The sequence below is a fragment of the Osmia lignaria genome, chromosome 7 (assembly GCF_051020975.1).
Source record: "Osmia lignaria lignaria isolate PbOS001 chromosome 7, iyOsmLign1, whole genome shotgun sequence".
NCBI lineage: Eukaryota > Metazoa > Arthropoda > Insecta > Hymenoptera > Megachilidae > Osmia > Osmia lignaria.
Window position 1 is genome coordinate 7445909 of NC_135038.1, and position 20240 is coordinate 7466148.

General features: G+C 34.5%; 1 protein-coding gene and 1 long non-coding RNA gene across 5 annotated transcripts in view; one reads left to right on the plus strand and one right to left on the minus strand.

Annotated features, from left to right (window-relative positions):
• Positions 1-19500, plus strand: part of LOC117604447 (lachesin) — a 66848-nt gene extending 47348 nt beyond the window's left edge. The window contains exons 5-10 of the mRNA XM_034324509.2: positions 1539-1622; positions 6170-6293; positions 10039-10176; positions 10293-10412; positions 12421-12588; positions 13304-19500. Of these exons, the coding sequence (XP_034180400.1) occupies positions 1539-1622; positions 6170-6293; positions 10039-10176; positions 10293-10412; positions 12421-12588; positions 13304-13602 (933 nt within the window). The 3' untranslated portion in view covers positions 13603-19500. The remainder of the gene's footprint in view (positions 1-1538; positions 1623-6169; positions 6294-10038; positions 10177-10292; positions 10413-12420; positions 12589-13303) is intronic.
• LOC143305472 (uncharacterized) overlaps positions 1-20240 on the minus strand; it is a 217725-nt gene that overhangs the window by 73316 nt on the left and 124169 nt on the right. The window contains exon 1 of one of the 4 annotated variants that reach the window (XR_013062434.1): positions 4230-4397. The exons of the other annotated variants lie outside the window; for them this stretch is intronic. This is a non-coding gene — a long non-coding RNA (uncharacterized LOC143305472). Of the gene's footprint in view, positions 1-4229; positions 4398-20240 lie in introns of those variants that run through there. 4 annotated transcript variants of the gene reach the window in all.

Sequence of the window (20240 nt, forward strand, 5' to 3'; positions counted from 1 at the left end):
AAGTCCTTCCGACGTTACGTGGTTTGACGTATGACCGACTGGAAGAATCCTGACGCAGACTGGGAAACTCGGTTCGCGGGATCCTTCAACGTTTCTACGCCGGGAATTATGACGGTACACTAAATAATGGCAGCTTGTTTGCTGATAAGCGTTCCTTCCAGCCCCGCTTGTCTTCTAAGATCTCGAGCAGAGAACACCACGCGACTCGTCAGGATTGTTAAACGCGTTGTTTAGAACTTGCCGATCGTTACCTCGGCTCTGTGTTTGCGGAGTTGCGGCAATTTCTTTCGGCTTCCTGCCAACGATTCACCGTCTCGTTATGCACGGGTTGCTACTGTTCCATTTAATTGAAAGATAAACTCGAAACGTTAGACACTGAATGACTTCTATTGTCACGGAATTGAATTTTATGCAACTGCATCTGATATTTCAAACTTTATTTTTATTTATCATAAAATAGACTTTTATGTGAATCAGATTATCTGTAATGATTCTATAATTAATAGACTGATTGTTTTATTATTAATAGAATAACATGGTTTAGAGAGGGCTTCGTTTTAATCCAATTTTTTAGCAAAATAAAATTAAATCAGTTTATTAATAATAGAATTATTTGGAGATCTAGTATTCTGCAGAAAGAATTTTAAAGTAAATATAAATTCCTTTAGTTTAATTTGAAATATGATCAGTGAATTACAATTTTTGTCATCTTCTTCAACCAATCAATTTTACAGAATCTGATCAAACCTTTTCAAAATCAATCAACGTACCTCAAGTATATAAATCAAGAAAGAACAAAATGTGCTTCTTTTTTAAAATCAGATTACCCTTCATTGAAAGTCTACTGCTGGAACCTTGAATCCGAATACGAAATCGTGCGATTTTCTAATGAACGAACTGTTCCACCATGAAAAAAAAAAAGGAAGATTTCGAACCACCTTCAACTCTTCAATTTTACATCTACATCCTCTTGAAATTTTAATAACAATAATTAATGAAAAACCAATTATAAATTTTTAGAAAATTCTACAATGTTTAACAATACTGGGGTCAAATGTTTGTCGTTAATTAAGGAAAATCCACAGCCGCTCATCGCCACCTTTAACAACCCTACAGTATGTTACTCCACTCTAGCTTGCAGTGGGGTTAAAGGAACGAAATACAGCGAGGATTTAGGGGCTCTTACGTTATTCAGTCCTGCTCGCGAATAGAGTAATGTGTACGGACATAATTTAGAGATTCGGTAAGAAAGGAAATTTACTTGATGCATTGTGCAGCCGTTAAGCGTATCATTAACATTAAATTCTGGCTGGTTCCGGTGCGTAGCGGAAAATATATCTCGTGCGGGACGAGTTTTGGCACGCCCGTTGAAATACTGTTCTGCAGAACGTAAGGCGCAACCCCTTGCTGTAATTCCATCCTGGCTTTCCATCGAGAAACATTACCGAACTGGAAAACTTTGCGTTCGCGTAAATTTTTCGAAGGAACGCGGAATTATATGAGAAATAACGTATATTATTTTTATTTTTATTTTTCAGACAGGCATGTTGTCCATTGTTGTGCCGCCAGATTTTATTTCTGAAGAGACATCAAGTGATATTATAGTACGCGAAGGAGGACAGGTAATTAATATTTCATTTTTAATTAATTATAATTGAAAATTTTGGTTATTCAAATTTCAACTACGATTAAAAATAATACTACGAACCTTAATAATGAATTAAAGTACATTCTATATTAATTATCTTTTCTCTTCACTGAGGATTAATTATTTAGTAAAAATTAATTAAAGAATGAATTGTAATGCAAAATTATTTACTTTTTTTTTAAATTTAAATTAACAAGAGTTCTATTTTATTTAACACACATCTATTTTTATTTAAATGATTCCTAAATCTTCAGTTTGCATATGTGTCATACGATTGAAAATATAAATCAATGAAAAAGGTATTGACATTTATGTCAAATATAGAAACAGGAGTTAAATCAAGTCAAAATCTGCGTAGATTTGAACTGTAACGTTATGAAAGAGAAAATCCCAGGAATATTGCTAAAACGTCTCAATAACCTGTTGCTCGTGTACGTATCACAGTACCATCGTTTTCGAAACGTCTAACGTAATGTGTAAATATTTTCCTTTTCCTGCTTTTCTTATCAGACTTGGAATGCAAGCAACATATTACAGAATACTTTTAAGAATCCTTTGTACCGAGTTTCCTCCAATCACCATACGAAACTCTACAGTCAAGATTTTTACTTACAGGTCAAAATCTTAGAAACGAAATTCGAAAGACGTTGTTCAAAGTAATATATGCGCGTAGCAAGAATGAAAGTTCATGTAACAAGCATGTAAGAGAACTTGTCTGAACTTTAAAATTGGTTACCTAGTTAGCGGAGAATGGATCGTCGAAAATTTGCGGAGATCCCATAAATTTGAAAATGAAAAAGCGTAAGACTCGAAGAATTATGAAAATAATTGATGAAACTTTGTGAAAAAGTGTAATGAATTCATCAATCAGTGGTGATATTTCATTTATGAAAAAAGTATCATAGACACGAAGTTTATTATTCATATATTAAAAAATTGAAAAATTTCTCTGTAGTTTTAGCACAGTTACTTTATGAAATTTTGTACTCTTTTTTGATAATTTTTTCGTGTAATTTTCCTGCCAATTTTACATCACTTCACTGTATTTTCAAGAAAATGTAATAAAAGAGAAATACAGTTCCCATTTATTGTTTCAATTACAGAAACAGAATAGAATTACAACAGCTAATTTATGAAATTCTGAAGGGAATTCAAAAGCTTCTATCGTGTTTGAGGCAATTAATTTTACATAATGAAACATTTTTAATTAAGCTATTTTGTTAGTATTCACTGAAAAGTTAAAACTGGTTCTTTTTAGAAAGTCAATTATCAATTAATTATCAAGTCATTGATTGTAAAATCATTTGCAACACTTCTATAGTTAAATATTAATATAGATTATGACTAAATATTATTCAAAAATTCTCACACGAAATAAAAGAATCTTTATACAATTTAACATCATCATAATATAATTATTTATACTTGAACGATAGAAACCTTTGTGTAATTTCAGAAAAGGAAAAAAATAGCTGATACATGGACTAAAAAAAATATTACTCCAATATTTCGTCAACGTGACGTTCACAGTTCGTTCCGAGTTAGTCTTATTAAAAATGAAAGTTTCAATTTCAATCCTCGCGAATCCAATGTTCCACCATCCTACCGTACAAAAGGTAGCAACGATATTTTTTCATTCGAACGATAAATATTGTTATTAATGGCACGTAGCGTACAGGTTGGCTGTGTGTTTATAAAAATCTCGTTGCCCGTTTAGATTCTCCTTTTCCTACCCCGGCCGCGATACGTTTTCTACTTTATCTGAATTTCAATGCGAGCCGGGGCTAAAACTTTGAAACTCGTTTTCCCGTGTCATCTCGCATTTCGGATATCCACTCTCTGGAACCTATCTGTGTCCTTAATTTAAAATTGATAAGCTCGTTCGTGGAGATCCCGCGAAACGACGAGATCGAGGAAAAGCAACGTTTCGCATCGCTTGCTAGGAAAATCTGTTCGACGAATGTTTCTTTTTTTTTTTCTCTCTCTTTCTCTCCCTCTTTACTCTCGATAAAAATAACGATAAAATCCTGTGGCTATCGACGTAAAATGTCGAAGGTTTTTCCTTTTAAAGCCGCTCGAAGAGAGCTCATCGACGGAAACGAACGAAATTCTTAGTCGATTATATTCCGGATTCCCAATGTTGTTTTCATCGATCCAATACCGGCATTTTATGGGACGGTTTTTGTCGCGTCACACCGACGGATTGAGTATCTACTGTTGTTTAATGGTAAATTGATTACGATTTGATCAAGCGTACCCTCGATATTCTTTAAGTCAATAGAGGGAACTTTATCTTGTTCGATCGAACGACAGAATTAAATTAGAGGAGAGCCACGATTATTCGAACCCTCAACTCTTTTATTCTCGTAGAAAAAAGAAAGTAAAATTGTACGAGAAATGTTATTTTATGATATTAGAGTTAGAGATAATAAAGTAATTATTTTTGTTCTTTAAATAATTCTTAAGCTACCATTTTATTGGAGGCTTTGTATTTTCAAGCTTCTTGGTTCTATTATACTTCGAACTCGCAGAATAAACATATTCATAGGTGGATGTATAAAACAGTACGTTTGTCACTCACCGTGCAGCAGAGAATTGTCGAAGTACTCTGATGGCAGCTTCTCGGGTCTCTAGAGTCCTTCTTTCCATTGCCACGTTTTCTCACTGCATACACTTCAACACTCGAATATCCTTTACGCGGAAAACCGAGCGGTACGAGGCTCATTTGCTGAAGCACCGAACACGACTGTTCCTGAGATACTGGATTAATTCAATGTCGTAGCGTTCGGAACGAACGCTCGCTCTGTTGTCATTATACGCGCGTGTAATGAAAGTAGAAGCCGAGTTTGAATGTTGTTTACAAAAACGAGGTCTGTTGATAATTCGCGAGCGAAGGTTTGTTAATCTCTCGAAGAATGTACACACCTGTTTGGTGTACAGCCTTATGAAATGAAAAATGTGTTTCTTTTGTACAAATGTAATAAAAGTCTCATTAGTTTTTATTATTCACAACAAATATGAATATTATTTATTATTTATTGTACCATTTGTAATATTATTATTAATAATTTTCAATAATTATTTTCATTCTGATTGATGTAAAATCTTTTAATTATTCATGTATTTGCTATGAATAATTGCAATATTGCTTTTTTTAGTTTTCAGTAATTATTTCAATTCCGGTTAATGTAGAATTTTTGAAATTATTTATATGTATTAAATAACTCTATTCCTCATTTGTTGTTTTCTTTTAATTATTTATTGTATCATTTGCAGTACTGTTGTTAATATTTTGATTCTGATAGACTTAGAAATCTTTTAATTATTCGTGCACTATAAATAATTTTCTCATTTGTTTTGTTATTTTTACTATTCATTATGTTAGTTTATGATGAAAGGGTAGTGTCATTCATCATCACGCTTCAGCAATAATGTTGATTTATGAGAATCAGTTAGTGAAATGCTGAATATTCTGGTCAGCATTTTGAGATTACATGACATATCCCAGCTTATGTTGCAAGATTCGAATTATTACATTAATTTGACATAATCTGATCGTATTATATTATAATATTACTTATCTTCCTTGTATAATCTGAACTTTTAAGGCAGTTAATTTTTCATGAAATAAATTGTATTGGAACTATTAAATATATATAAACTTGTATAAATGCTGTGAACTTCTTAACAGTGCACTTCAACCTTTGTGTTATTCTTGCACCAGCTATTTATATTGTTCACCTTTCACTGTTTATACATTATTGAAACTGCACCTAGTTTTGATATACAGGGTATTGGGTGTAACTAGGTCAAGCTGTACCTTTCAACCACTTAAAAATTGTTTAAAAATATCACAGGGCAAAACTGAATGGTGTTGAAAGATGTACTATTTCAGTTGATGCACTTTTGTGCATCGGTGCATCATAAAAGTGCAGTTCCACTTTTTTTGAAGCAAAGAATAGCTAAACTAAATTACTACATCATTTTAAGTAATATTACTCTATTTCTTAAATAATATTACACACCATTGTTGGATTAACCCGTTGTTGCATTATATTGCAGATGCATTGCACATAATAATATGCTATAAAGTTTTCGAATTTTGTAAATTTTTGTAATTATAATGTTGAAATTTCAGTATTATACAATCTTATCTCAAATAAATTTCTGAAATAAAAAATATTCTCTATAGTTTAATGCTGTATCTCTGACACAATTCAAACAAATCAGGCGACAAAGGGTTAATACTTGCAGTTTGAAATTTGCTATTTGTTATAAGACTCAATGAACTAATATTACTTATAAATAACAAGCATTAAATGTTCCTTTTTCATCCTTTTCAAAATCAAACTACTATTTCCAACGAACGATATAATCCGAAGGTATGTGAAACCCAGTTCCATTCCGAATACATTTCACCCACGGTTCATGGGTGTAATTTTTCCAAACATATTTATACGTGACCCGGCAAATAACGAACTTTCGATTCTCTGTATAATTCTGGTTTCATAACACGTACAGGTGAAGTTAACGTGCCGTGCAAGAGGCGTACCGCCGCCCCGCGTGTTGTGGCGCAGAGAAGACGGGAAGGACATTATAATTCGGAAGCCATTTGCAGGGAACGCCTTGAACCAGAAGTCTCCTGGTAAGATTTAATATAGATGATACTCAACTCCGTTCCGTCGATGTAACCCGGAATATACAATTATGTTTTCCTCGAACGTAGACGCCTGGATTCACCCGGTGTTTTAATTTCCTTATTTCACCCTCGCGAAACCGCAGACGAGCTCGCGAACCGCCCCCAGCGAGACGTAACTTTCTCAAGATTGTTAAGTAATACTTTTGTGCAACCTCGTAGAGAATCGATAGAACTCCCGTGTTTTTTACGGGTCACGTTTTGCACCCGTTTGCCGGAATACTCCGAATATTTACGATTAGAACGCGCACAATGTTTCCGGAAGATGCTTCTGCAATATTTGTAATACCCATTAGTGTATTCTAATTTAAAGGATACAGAAGAAAATGATATTTCCTTCCTTTTTAGAAATGAAATTACAATTCTATCTCACAAGATTTTACACCACCTCTGCTAAATAAAAAGATTCAAAAAATTGTCATCTTTTATAATGAAACGAAAATTGTAACAGAAGAAGAAGAAGAATAAACTGATCTAAATTAAAACTAAATGCAAACACAGCTGAGTAAACGTCTATACACGAAATCAAACGTCGTTCAATGTTCGCTGGTAAAAAGAAAAAAAAAAAAGCTGGATGTAGTTCGTTCTTTAACAATATCACCATTCGTGCAACTCCATTACGCTCTTCAAATGTCGCTTAACTACCGACGCTTTTCGTCGCGACGTCCGTGCATTCACACGTTGTAAAACGAAATCGTTGGACGTCGTGTCTCGTCTCCGGTCGTTGAAAACGATCGGTGGATAGCGTTCGTTGAAATTGTGGAATACCTGATGGACAGAAACGTACCGTGCCAGAGTTACCCTTGCACGTTCCTGTTTCAGACTAAACGACGTATTTAGTATTCGCTTCAGCATGGTGTTACTAATAGCGGGTAAATTTCGGTGCGACGTCGACGTCGCGACACCTCTCTCGCTCTCTGTGTGTGCACTGCAACCCTTGCAACACGTGCTAAGTGCAGCGACCGTAGCTACGCGCCAAGGGGATAGCTTATTGTTGGCCTACAATGGCGATAATTATTGGATATCGCGAGAGGGGTGGGGGAGTGAAAAGTTGCGAACCTGCCTACGAGAGCTGCACCTTAATTGCCCTAAGATTTCAATTTACCATGGTACACGGCTCGTTGGTACAGGAAATTTTCTCAATAAAATGTATACGAGTGTTTTCTGCTGTTTCGCAAATGCTGCATATTAAATTTGACGATGACATAAATGTATAAGAAAATGGCACTTGTGGCACATCAAATTAAAGCTTAAAGCTTGAAGAAAATAACTATATAAACCCCCTGTTGATACTCTCAATTCAGAATGACTGGTTGTGGATCGCAACGGACAATGTCCAATTTCGAAATGTGAAAAGTCTAAGATTATTTCATGACATAAAAGTATTCCAAAATAGCACTTGTGACATATCAATTTAAAGCTTAAAATCTGCTAAAGTTTACTGCATAAATGGTTCATAATAATTCTCAATACGAAATTAGTGATTCTTCACCAAAACTAACAATAAAATTCAATCATCTATATTCTATTTAAAATAGAAACTTGCCTCTTTTAGTAATTTGATTTTTCATTTAGTAATTAAAAAACTGGTGATGTTTAAATAATATTGTTTTCCAAGAACGTCGGTTCATGAAGAAATCGTTGGGTAGCCGCACTTTTATAATTACCAGTGTTGCTTTCCGAATCAGTAACGCAACAGAGCCTCGCTGGGAAGTTAAGCGAAACTCGATGATTTATGATTTACAAACTCATTAATTAGCGATTTCTGTTGGCACGCTGCTAGGAAGCAGTTCGACGGATTTACGGAAGTTTGCTTTTTAAGGCAGTAGTTTTCTGGTAAATTCATGTGCGAGTGGTTCAAAAACGTTGATTGTTCCTACTAAATAAAAAGCATGAAAGGTATATATAAAATGAAATATCTGCATTCAACCTTTTGTGATATTCTCACGAGGATATAATAAATTTCTGCAAATTGTTTGGACTTTCTACGGTGTTCGAAAAAAGAAAGGATACGCAGCTACGATATTGAATAAAACATAAATTATATTTCGAGGAATTTTACTTTATTATGAACACTGATAATTAAATTCTCTTTCGCAAGTCACTGCTTTATGTTAGCAAATAAATTAGTGCAGTAAAACGACGTTGCTTGTTCGAACAATAAGGCGTACATAACGCTGTTCTCGTAATTAATTCTTTTGGCAAACGACAAATTAGATTGAAAGAGCCATGTACACCCGTAAATTTTAATAAAGAAAATTTCTACGTAACACCGAGATTATTAATAGAAATTTCTGCTCGCTTTGTTAATGAAACTTCAAAAATGCGGTTTACCTTTGAAAGACGTGTAATTTTGCGTTTCGACGTAATTGAATTAAGAAATTATGGGTCTGCAGACGACGTTCGTATTTCGAAATTTTGGAAAACCAATGTGTTCACAAGTTTCCAGCAATGTACAGTAAGAAGTGCACATGGGGATAGTTTGCGCGTTTCATCTGCAATATTCCCAGCAGAGAGAACGAACAGGTGTAACAAATTGCATTAAAAGACCACGCTTTATCTTGCCCAATTTTTCTTGTCAGCATTCTCTGTGAATCTATTTAAACATAATGGTCTTAAGCTGGATAATTAAAAAAGATTTTTGAATTCTACTTCTTCAAAAAATAATTTCTACTCGACATTGGTCTCTGAATCTTTCAATTTTTCAAATTAGTACTTTTATTTATGTATAATACTTGGATATTTAATGTGACATTTATTACCGAATTAAAATTTTTATAGTTGATTATAAAAATTTCTTCATCCTTCCAGCAACTTTTATTAAAGAAAGTAATAATATATTTTATTGCTGGTAATAAAGTTTAATCAATTCAACTGCTTTTCACTATAATTTCCTTGCAAAGTAGATCAATAATTCTATATATCATGAGATTATAATCAATCTCAAAATAATTAAAGCAAATTGAAAATAATCGAATTATTTCCCTGAACAAATGCTTAAATCTCAAGAACAGTTGAAACATTTATAATTAAAAATAATTCGCACAAATGGAACATACATATAAGTATTCGCATCATCGTGGAAACGTGCACACGTGAAAGCTAATTTAATTAAAAAATATTTTATCAAGCACAAAAAACTTTATTTAAAAGCTTCACTTCGCCCTGATTGTTACAAGGAGCGTAAAAATTCAAGTTAAAGCTTGCCTGGTCCACGACAGCTCCAATGTTTTGTTCTAAAAAACTTTCGAAAGTATTAAACAGTACTCTACGCTTCATTTAAACTTCTTTCTTTTCACTGAATTAAAAAAAAAAAGAGTCCAATTTAAAGGTTCTTAAAAAAAGAAATCTAATAATTAAGGTATAGAAAAAATGGTACACTATACTGTAGAATATTTTCAAAAAATTTGATGAAAATTAAACCCGGGAAATGAACAAAAAATTAGATAGCATGTTTGAAATTATTTCAATTTATAATATTCGTAATAAATTTAAGCTTAAATTAGAATTATACTTCATTCAAAATTTAATAAAAATAAAATTATCAATTTTTTGTCATATGTTTCATATTTTCCACTTTGTCTGTAAGATAATAAAAGATCCAATACTATGGATGACCTAGAAGTCAGAAGGATTAATTTAAGCCATAAAAAGTACTTAAATCATTTAAGTACCAATTTGAATGATGTTTCAGTGAGTTCGGTAAGCGAATACCAAGGCGAAGAATTGAACATGACGAAGATCTCGAGAAACGAGATGGGGGTTTATCTCTGTATCGCCAGCAACGGCATACCACCAACGGTCAGCAAACGTATTTTTATCAACGTTCATTGTGAGTAATAGTGATTAGTTTTGGCCAATAATCTATCGATTTCCTTTTACACGAACGAAGGGAAACACTCGTCTGTTGTTCGACTGCAAACCCCTATCTGGGATTCTGTTTCACAGTCGTGCCGGTAATTCATGTACCTAATCAACTGGTAGGAGCTCCTCTGGGTACAGACGTGGTCCTGGAATGTTTTGTCGAGGCTTCACCGAAGTCGATTAATTATTGGGTCAAGGATAACGGTAAGGATCTCCCTCTCGGCCACTTGCCTTCCAGTTTGATGTGATTCCTCGACAATCCTGGCACGTACGCTTTTACTCCTCGGATCGTACATCTTGCCACCCCCTTCTTTCCCTTTTTTTCCCTTACGTGTCACTTCGCCGGGATACAATCTGTTTAAGGCTTGTTTCATTTTCCTTCGTAAAAATACTGGAAATTTTGTGCAACCTTGTTTTTTGCCACCAAGCATTTTCTCTTGAATTCCATAGAGAATTTTCCAACAGTTCTCGAGTAGGAAATTTTCTTCCTTTTTATATTTTGAAGGATTATTGCTTTCCATTCGAATTTTTGGTATGTGTACGAATTTATATACAGCTTAGCAATAATTTGCATTACGTATCGTTGGACCAGTAAAATATAGTTGTTGCAGAAATAAATGTTGGTTTCGTGGTTTAGTTTCGCAAATAAATTCCACGTTTTTGGAATCGATATAACGAGAAAGAACGAGTGTTTTCGTAACATTTGTTTTTGCACCTTGTTATCCACTTAACAGGGATGAAATTTTCATTCGATCGTCGTAAATGAAACGAAAACTGTTTATATTATAATGATCGGAGATAAATCATGATTTAGTGTCCGATCGTATTACAGAATATTTAAATTTTACCTTCATTTTTCCTCTCATAAATGATTCGTTATAATTTATTTTTTAACAATGCGAGCGAATAAGAAAATTATTTTCAATTTCTCTACTTTGACGTTGAACATTTAAACACTATTTTCAGAAACTATCTGCTTCATTAATTTTCAATATTCGTACTTACAATCGTGAAAAGCGTCCACTGCTCGTAAGGTAATTATTACAAAACCGTCGATGTAATACATCAAAATACGATTAATCCTCAATGTAATCTAGTAATATGCGGTTGTATTGATCACTCGCTGTTAAATGGAAACAAGAATAATTACATTGTGCGCTGTTCCTCTACTAATTCATTTAAAAATTACGCTCGAGTTGCGTTTGAAATTACACCACTCAGATTAATGTAATTTCAAATCGTTTATCCGTCTCGAAAATCGATACCATTCAGAAACTACTAGTCAACGTTAAACACCTATTCAAACAGTTCAAAATATAAAACATAGATTAGATTATTTTATAACCCATTATTATTTTATTAATTTTTAACTCCTCGTCAGGGTTACAAATTCCACCCACTATATTAAAAGATCCCAAGAATTAATTAGAAAATTAAAAATTACTAATGATGGATCGCTGATTGATACATCCAATAAATCATATTGTTGGTATTTCACGTGGCTTTCTGTTCGAAAGAAACACTCCTCCCTTCTTAACAGGTTTAATATTTCCCCGTTGAAGTTGGTTGAAAAAAAAGTTGCAGACAAATGTGAGAGTGAATTACTCTCGGCCGTTCGCGAATATATTCTCCGAGCAGTTTGTAGCCTGCACGAGTAGACATGCCTTCGCTTCAGCGCAACTTCTGCGAAGCACTTCGTCCCAATGCATTCGTATGTAATTTTCACCTCGCACAGGAAAATCCTGTGCCCCCTTTTTCTCTGCTCCGTGTATACGTATATATATATATACATATATACATACACGAGAACGTTTCAGACTGTAATAAGGAGACTCGGCGCGCGTTTAAGAAGTGAATTTTCGCATACTTTTATACGTCGTTCCGTATACCTCGGCTCGTTTGCAATATTCAACGACGGCATCGTGTATACCCTTGTATTTTATATTTATTCCCGCTCATCGAAAAACGTTGCGATGGCGTCAATTTTTCTTTCCCTTGAAAATTGCACCTTTGTTAAATCGAAGCCAAACATAACGAGCACGGATAGGAAATATTTTGTTGCTCGATGGTGCACTCGAATTACAATTTCAAATTACTCGTACAACTTTCGAGCATCCAATCGGAAATTCATGCATCGTAAATCATTTCTTTCTTAGAAAAAGAAATTATCATTTCGTATGGAAAATTCGAAAATTTAATTTTCCTTTTCCAGCAATGATAATATCCAGCCAGCAGCATGACGTGCAAACAATCGAGAAACCCCAGTTCGAGGTACGAATGGTGCTAACTATTCGCAATTTGCAAAAAAACAACGTGGGTACTTATAAATGCGTGGCGAAAAATTCTCTCGGCGATGTGGAGAGCAGCATACGATTGTACGGTGAGCGTTCATTTTATTTTACTCGACAATTTAACAAAAATTTCTTCGAAATTAATTGTGCCAGCAATTTTGATGTTAAATCAGGACGTCCATTTAAATTCGCGATTATTTTATTATCGATTGGCGACTGATGAACGAGTCTTTGAAAAATCTCTAGAGATCGTTGTTCGGTGAGAAAATGATCGCCTTCTGATAGAAATAAGAAGCCTTCCTGTAAACACGCTCGTGTTTACAAGCATCCTCACTTTGCCGTGGAAACCTCCAAGGATTTTCCTCGATATCAGAGAGAAAGAGTCTGCTTTCTTTCGGTCAATCCTCATTTTTTCTTGCATACGATCACGGGAATCCTTCGATCGGATCAAAGCACTCCGGAGGAAGCATAGACTCGGGATGCACTCTCATCCGAAGGGTCTCGCACGTTCATGTCCTCTTCGTAAATCGTTCCTACGGCAACCTGACGTCTTGGGAATCAATGTTGTTCCCCGACACCGGGATTTACTTATTTCCTGTACGCTGTGTTCGTATATTCTCCTTTATCGCGAGAGCTTCGATGATGATAAGAAAGAGGGCATGGATTGACTTTTCGATGCTTGATCTTTCGTGGCAAAGTATTCGAGACATTTTTCGTCTTCAAATTTTATCGATAATAATTGAAACATCAAGAGATTTAAATTCTGTATAATATCTCTTGTTTCTTTTTCCTTTTTCATTTCAGAGATTTCGGGTCCAGCAAAGACGCAAACAGCAGTTAGACCGTCTTTCTACGACGAAGAGGATGAAACCGTGTACGGTTCGGCGGAAATGGAGAAAATGGAGAACAAACCTTTGTCGGTGGACAACACTATCAATGGGCACATTGGTTATCCATCAGTTGCCACACCGGTACCGACCGTGAGAATCGGTAAGAAAAGACCAACGATCGGTGCCAGTTCCAGAGCTGATGATCGTCATTCTGCTTTCAATCTACTCGTCATCGTTTTGTTGCTGATCATAGCTCGCCAGAGATACCAGTGAACGAATGGACCCAGAAAGGTTTGGAAAATTTCTTATTTCGAGATTGTAAACGATCGAAGAGAGAATTGATACGTGGTGCGCTTTGTTTCTCGAAGTATCGTCTTCCCTGAGTGGCTTATTCTTACAATGATGTAGTTAATAATGACAGCGAGAAAAAGATATCGATGATATCGAGGGTAATGAAATGGTACGTATGCAAGGGTGCAATTTTTAACTTTCCTCAAGTTAAATATTAAATTATTTAACTTGCTACAGGAATGTAAATAAAATAAATTTGTTGCAAAATTTCATTTGAAACTAGGAATTTTTTCGCCCTTCAATCTTTGCTGGATTTAAATTGAATTTTAAATTTGTTCAGATTCTATATCTTTTCAAATACAATTTCTGTGGATTGAAAATCACCGACCATCTGCTTACAGATATCCCCCCAAAATTGCTCCACTTTCGTGAAACACGCATCTCATAGAAACAAGAAGGTTCGAAAAATGGACTGATATTTCTTATTATGGGGTGATGTATCGCTTTGATTTTACGTGACTGTTGCTTGACGAGCGGTCCTCAAACCTCGTATTTCTACGTGACCAGAATAATAATTTATAATAAATTTGAATCAATTCTTCACTTCTTCAAATTTCCATCAAACATTTATTTAACATGTTTCAATCATCCGAATATCCATCATTGATCGCGCAGACATTTTCACTTGATGAATTAAAATTCTTTGACGATGCCGCAGAATCGACCCGTATTGTTGAAAACGTAAAATAAACGTAAACACGTGCAATGTTTATTTATTATGAGTAGCCGTAGTCATAAATCATGGTGGTCGTTATTCCGAGTAAAATGAAAAATACGATTCGCGAGACGTCGAAACTTTGTTTCGCACTGGCGGGAAAGAGATCGATGAAATATTAACAGGTGCATTCCCGACGTGTGCAAACATTCTGTTTGTATCGATACAGCATTACCGATCAACGATATTCCGTTTCATATGTTAGCTAACAAAAAAAAAAATGAAATTCCTTTTTAAGCTTCGAAATATCCGACGTGATACGATTATGTCACGAAAGTTTCGATGAAACGTTTGGGACGTGTTGTCTATTCATTTGTCTGGATGAAATTAGGCGAAGGATTTATCGCGCTTTTATTCATTTATGAAAATGATTAATATTTGAATGGAATTACTAAGAGTGATTTAAAAAATTGCCACACTTTGCTTCTTTACATTATACATTAACCATCGGACGGCGGACCATGGAGAGAGCCACAAATACCCTTTAGCTCCACTATATTTCTAAGCAAATAAAAAAATAAAATAATTATCCTAAATTTAAAAATAATGATTACCAATGTATTAATTTTGTTATAAAGTTTGTGTATAACACGACATTGGAAGAATTTCAATTTAGAATTCAAAAATGTGGTAGAATTTAATTTTTAATAATTTAGAAGAAACCACCCTGCATACGTACCCTTCAATTTCATCCCCCATCTTTCTATATCCAACGAAATCTTACAATGCGAATCGTGAAAATAAATTTGATTTTGGAAGACACTGGATCCCCCAAAAATCATTAGGATCCAAAATATCAAATAGAAGGCGTATGAACGAGAAGGGATAGGTATCGACAGCGGAAGAAAACGAAGAAAATATAAGAGATACGATCCTGGCAATTTAGCTAAACTAAAAACGAACCTATATAGAATATTTGCAAGCCAGGTACGTAATTCTTCTCAGTTTAAGCGGCAATAAATTCACGTGATGTACATGTACATATGTTTGTACACGTATCAATGTATCATACACACGCAGGCTTGCACGTGTACATGTGTGTGCATACTGACACGTCAGGGTAACTAAGATATCTGTATAATTAGAACCTCGTAAAGGTGTATCGCGTTTTTAATGACTGTCGGCAGCTTTTTTATGTGTCGAGCAACGGACACCACGGCGAAGCTGGGTGTTTTAGCGGATTCCTTCGATCGGACCAAGCGATTTTAACGTCAACTACCACACGCACACGATTCACCCTTAATTACCAATCCATGTGATCCGAGCTTATTTCTCAATTCATTTAACAGAGAAATAAATAGATGCAAAATTTTCTTTCATTTTTTCAAGAATTGTTTATCATTCAATAGATATTTACTTCAGTAGAAGTTTACAGAAAAGTATAAGTTTGCCTTTACGTAAATTGACCCCACGTAAACTTCAAAGTTCACTTCTTCTATGTACTCATAATTACTGCTACCATTTCTCTTCTCAAAGACACAGTGCAGCACTTCTACCTTCAAACACGTTAAATACATTAACGATAAATCAATTGAACGGTTGTTATTATTTCCGATTCAATAAAAAAATTGAACGAGAACCATTTCAATGTAAAATTTTAATAAAAACTTCTTGATTGTTCTGCAACAAAAAATTTAATATACATAAACCTATTATTTTTTATAATTCTACAATAGGTCATTTGCTGTGCCACAGTATTCAACGTGTTAATTAATTAGCAATTTTAATTTTTCAAATGCAGAGTTAATTAATTTAATATGAGCTGGATCGAGATTTCTGAAGCTCTCGATTATTAAACCTTTAAGATCCTCCATTAAAAATTAAAACTTATTTTTAATAAAATTAAATAACATTAGCCTTCCTTAATCCGGCGCTGATTGAAAGGGTTAAAATATAAAATTTCACATTCTATTACACTGTTCGCACCAATTTTCACACATTTTCCATGGTTCCTGGATCTCAAATTTATAGCGAACAATCGATTATCCAGGATCGAGGTAAACGAACAGCTTCGTTTTCCAGGAATAGAAAGGGTCATCGTGAGCGTGTACGGTAGACGAGCGAGTCCTGTTTTTTCTAGACGATTTTAGTTGAATAGAAAAACGAACGGTACGGAGAATGAGCGTGAAAGAGAGATGTACCGACGATATTTTTGTATTTCCAACTGTTGATAGCGTACTTGTGTTCCCTCTCGTTGATCGTTTATTTATCGACGCGGAAAGTTTCGGTTTAATCCGTTCGTGTCAACAAGGAAAGGAGGGATTCAGCGAAAGAGGCGGATGAGGGAAATGGGGGAACTTGTATAGAGTTAGTCGTGAATCGTGGCGATTGGAGGATTAAACCGCGACAAGTTTAACGTTCGATTACGACATCGACAGACACTTTACGCCGACGTCCAGACGACGACGAGGACGACGACGGTGCTGTGTATTTAATGCTAAAATAAATGAATGCTCTTCAGCTTCTCGGGCCGCCTTCGAGACGTGAAAGACGACGAAACGCGACTGGTGCTATCAATGGAACCTTTCTTGATCGAGAGCTCGCGTACATGCTCTCAAACTCTCGACTGTTTCTATCGGATGAACGATTTACTTTTTCCAACTGGTTTTCTTCCCTTTGAGTATTGTTAAAGTGTACCGGGATTCAAGGGGATTCCACGGGGTTTACGGGAATCGAATCGTTCGTGACTGACGACGAAGTGGAATTAGAAAGGAAAACAGTTTCTCCATTGTGCAGTGATTTCTGTTTAGTCTTTTGATCCTTGAGTAATTAAATCAATTCATTGAATAGTTCAAAGTAGACAGGGCAGAGTGAAACAAAGGGTTAGAGATTAATTTTCATAATTGTTGCTGTGAAAATTCATTGAAATACAGTGAAATTAAAATACATAAATTACTTTCAAAAATATTCACATGGGTGTAATTAGAATTTTTGAGGGTGGGTCAGATCCTCCAGAAATTTGAGAATTTTTGAATGTTAAAATTTTAGAATTGTCAGGGTACCAGACCACGTTTTTAGGGAGGCGAAATCCATTCTAATGATCCTACACTTTAATCCACCAAGTCCCACAGTGTTCTGTCAGGATATTATTAATGGAATTGTCAAAAGCCTGAGGCTATAGGCTAAACAAGAGGAAGAGGCAAAATCGATCATCGGTAGTAGCTTGTTCGGTCGAATGCCGGTTTTAAGGACTAGACGAAGAAGATCTTAGTTCCTTCATAAATAAACACAACTGCCCGAACATCTGGCGCGGACGTAATTCATCGCGAATTAATTTAAGGGCCAAGCCCCTCCTGTTCCTTCAGCGTCTTCTATCCGGCACTGTTCCTCCTTCTTACACAACGCTGGCTGGTACTTTCATTAAAGGTCTGCCGGCGCCATTTGGTAGCTCGCTTTATGCTGATTTTATTTCCTTTCTTTCGAGAACTTGAGATCCACGGTAATTGTGCGGTATTATTACCCCCACCTACGTTCGCATAATGGCCGTGTGAAATATGGCCCATCGAAGCTGCACTCTCGAGGTAGCTCACCTCGTTCAAGAGGATTTCACGGTTCGCTGAAAATCATCGTCGTCAACGGCTCGTGGACTTCATCGGGTTGGATCACTTTCACGGGATCACGTTCCGGTTACTGGGTCGTGACGGGAACTTGCTCGAACAATCGTGTATGTTTCGCTTTTGTTCGTACCAACCACTGTGACTAACAGAAGTTTACCTTTGGATGAGGATCCGTTGATTGTGCAATTCGGCCAGTGATTTATGATTCAGAATTCGATTTTCATTTTGTTGGATTTTTCATTGTCTTGCGGGCGTTTCGTCGACATTGCAATCTCTCAATAGTTAAAATTAAAATGATGGTCACATGTGCTCGAATGTTTATTTATTTTGTATATAATTATAATTCTGGAGTAAATAAATATTAACTTTTATTGTAAATTTAATTAGCTTCCATGGAAATGCTAAATACATGCTTTAATTTTTATTGTAAATTATTAAATCCAACAACTGTTTATTTCAATTTTCATTAAAATATAATATGTATCTTTTTTATTCGTTTAATGGGATGCACCAATATTTTATGTTAATCACTGATGAGCAAAGTGGAATTTAATTTTCATTTAACAGATTGAACGGAATGTTAAAATGGAAAAGAGGATTTACTGAAAAAAAAATTGTATTCTCAATGAATCGAAGATTTCGTTCTTTGGGCTTACCAGTATTAAGAACTTAAAGTGAAACAGGAATTTCAGTACACAAAAATTGCGAAATAATCTATCGTATTTCTTATTAAAAGTGTACTAGAAAAAAGTTTCGCTTCTTATGAAAGTTGGTAATGTTTTGAAGCTCAACGTTTACCTTAGCATAGTATGAATAAAAAACAGGAAACACCTTTATGTGACTATGAATATCACTATAAAAAGAAATTTTGCATAACTTATTTATTATTTGTTGTGCAATTAATATCTATATTTTAATCTCGAATTTTGATTAAATTTCTTTCATACTATAAATATTTGATAATCGTTGCAATGATTAAACGTGAAAGAAAATTAGACATCGAATCATACGTTACACTCGTTAAACATTTTAATCAAGAATGCATTGAAGAGCAAACGATTGCTCCTCAAGATTCCTCAGCAGGGTCAATTATTTATTTAAGCAAGTTCCCTAACAATTTACTAATAGACGGACTTTCAAAGCACTTGCTGGAATACTGTCCTGCTCAATATCTACCTCTCTGACGTTTCCCAAGTAATTTCCTGCACTTGGTCTGATTTTGGAGCAAAATAGTTTTCGAAACTTCAACACGATATTAATCAAGGTAAATTCTTCCTTCAACAATTTTTCTTCTTCATCTCCTTAGAGAATTTCATTGTTCTGTCAGTCACGAACGATACGAATTAGTTAAGAATGTTTAGCCACTTTCGAAGATTCGTCTACGCGTTTGTATCTGTGTTATAGCGAAAACGTAAGTTTCAAATGTGTATACTATGATTACTATAATCAGCAAACGTATGTTGTTGTTACTAGTCAATGGTCCATTTTCAATTTCTTGAAAATGTGTGATTGTTAAAAGAGTATTTTGATTATGTACTTCAATTTTTACTTCATAATTATCCATTCAAATTAATACTTTAATTTTGTTTCAATAATTTGTAACATTACTAATGTAACAATAGTATGTTCTTAATGTTGTTTTTCATATATAGAAATATTTTTGTCTCTAAAAAATAATATACTGGAAATATAAAAAATAATCATACGATATATGAATGTGATATTTAATTTTTTATGTATATTCCTAGTGTATATAAAAATGGATTATTCCATTTACTAGTAACTATGCATTATCAACTTTGCTCATGGTTTGACTGTAACATTTATCTACCTGACATATCTCTTCCTGGATAGCTAGTGACGTAAAAGATATTTTTATTTTTCTCTAGTTAGACGCTTGTAAAGAATAATTAAATAGAATACATCTTGTACCATATCAAAATTCATAGTAACGTTGCTCGTTGGTTTCAATGTCTGACCATTCACGCTCTGTCTCTACTTTGAAATTCTCCTGTATAAAAGAAGACAAAAAAAAAGAAACAAAAAAGAAAAAGGACAATATCAGCGTACGAATTTTACGTAATCGAAAAAAAAAACGATTCGCAGGAAATTTTATATAAATAAATAGTGTATTTACGTTATGAATGCGATGAATGATTTATATTGTATAAGGCTATACACTCAATGTATCGTTTATATAAATTATCACATAATAGGATACGTGTTACATGCAAAAATGAAAAATGTAACGAATTAAATGTTCAGAAATTCAATATTTAATACTCTGT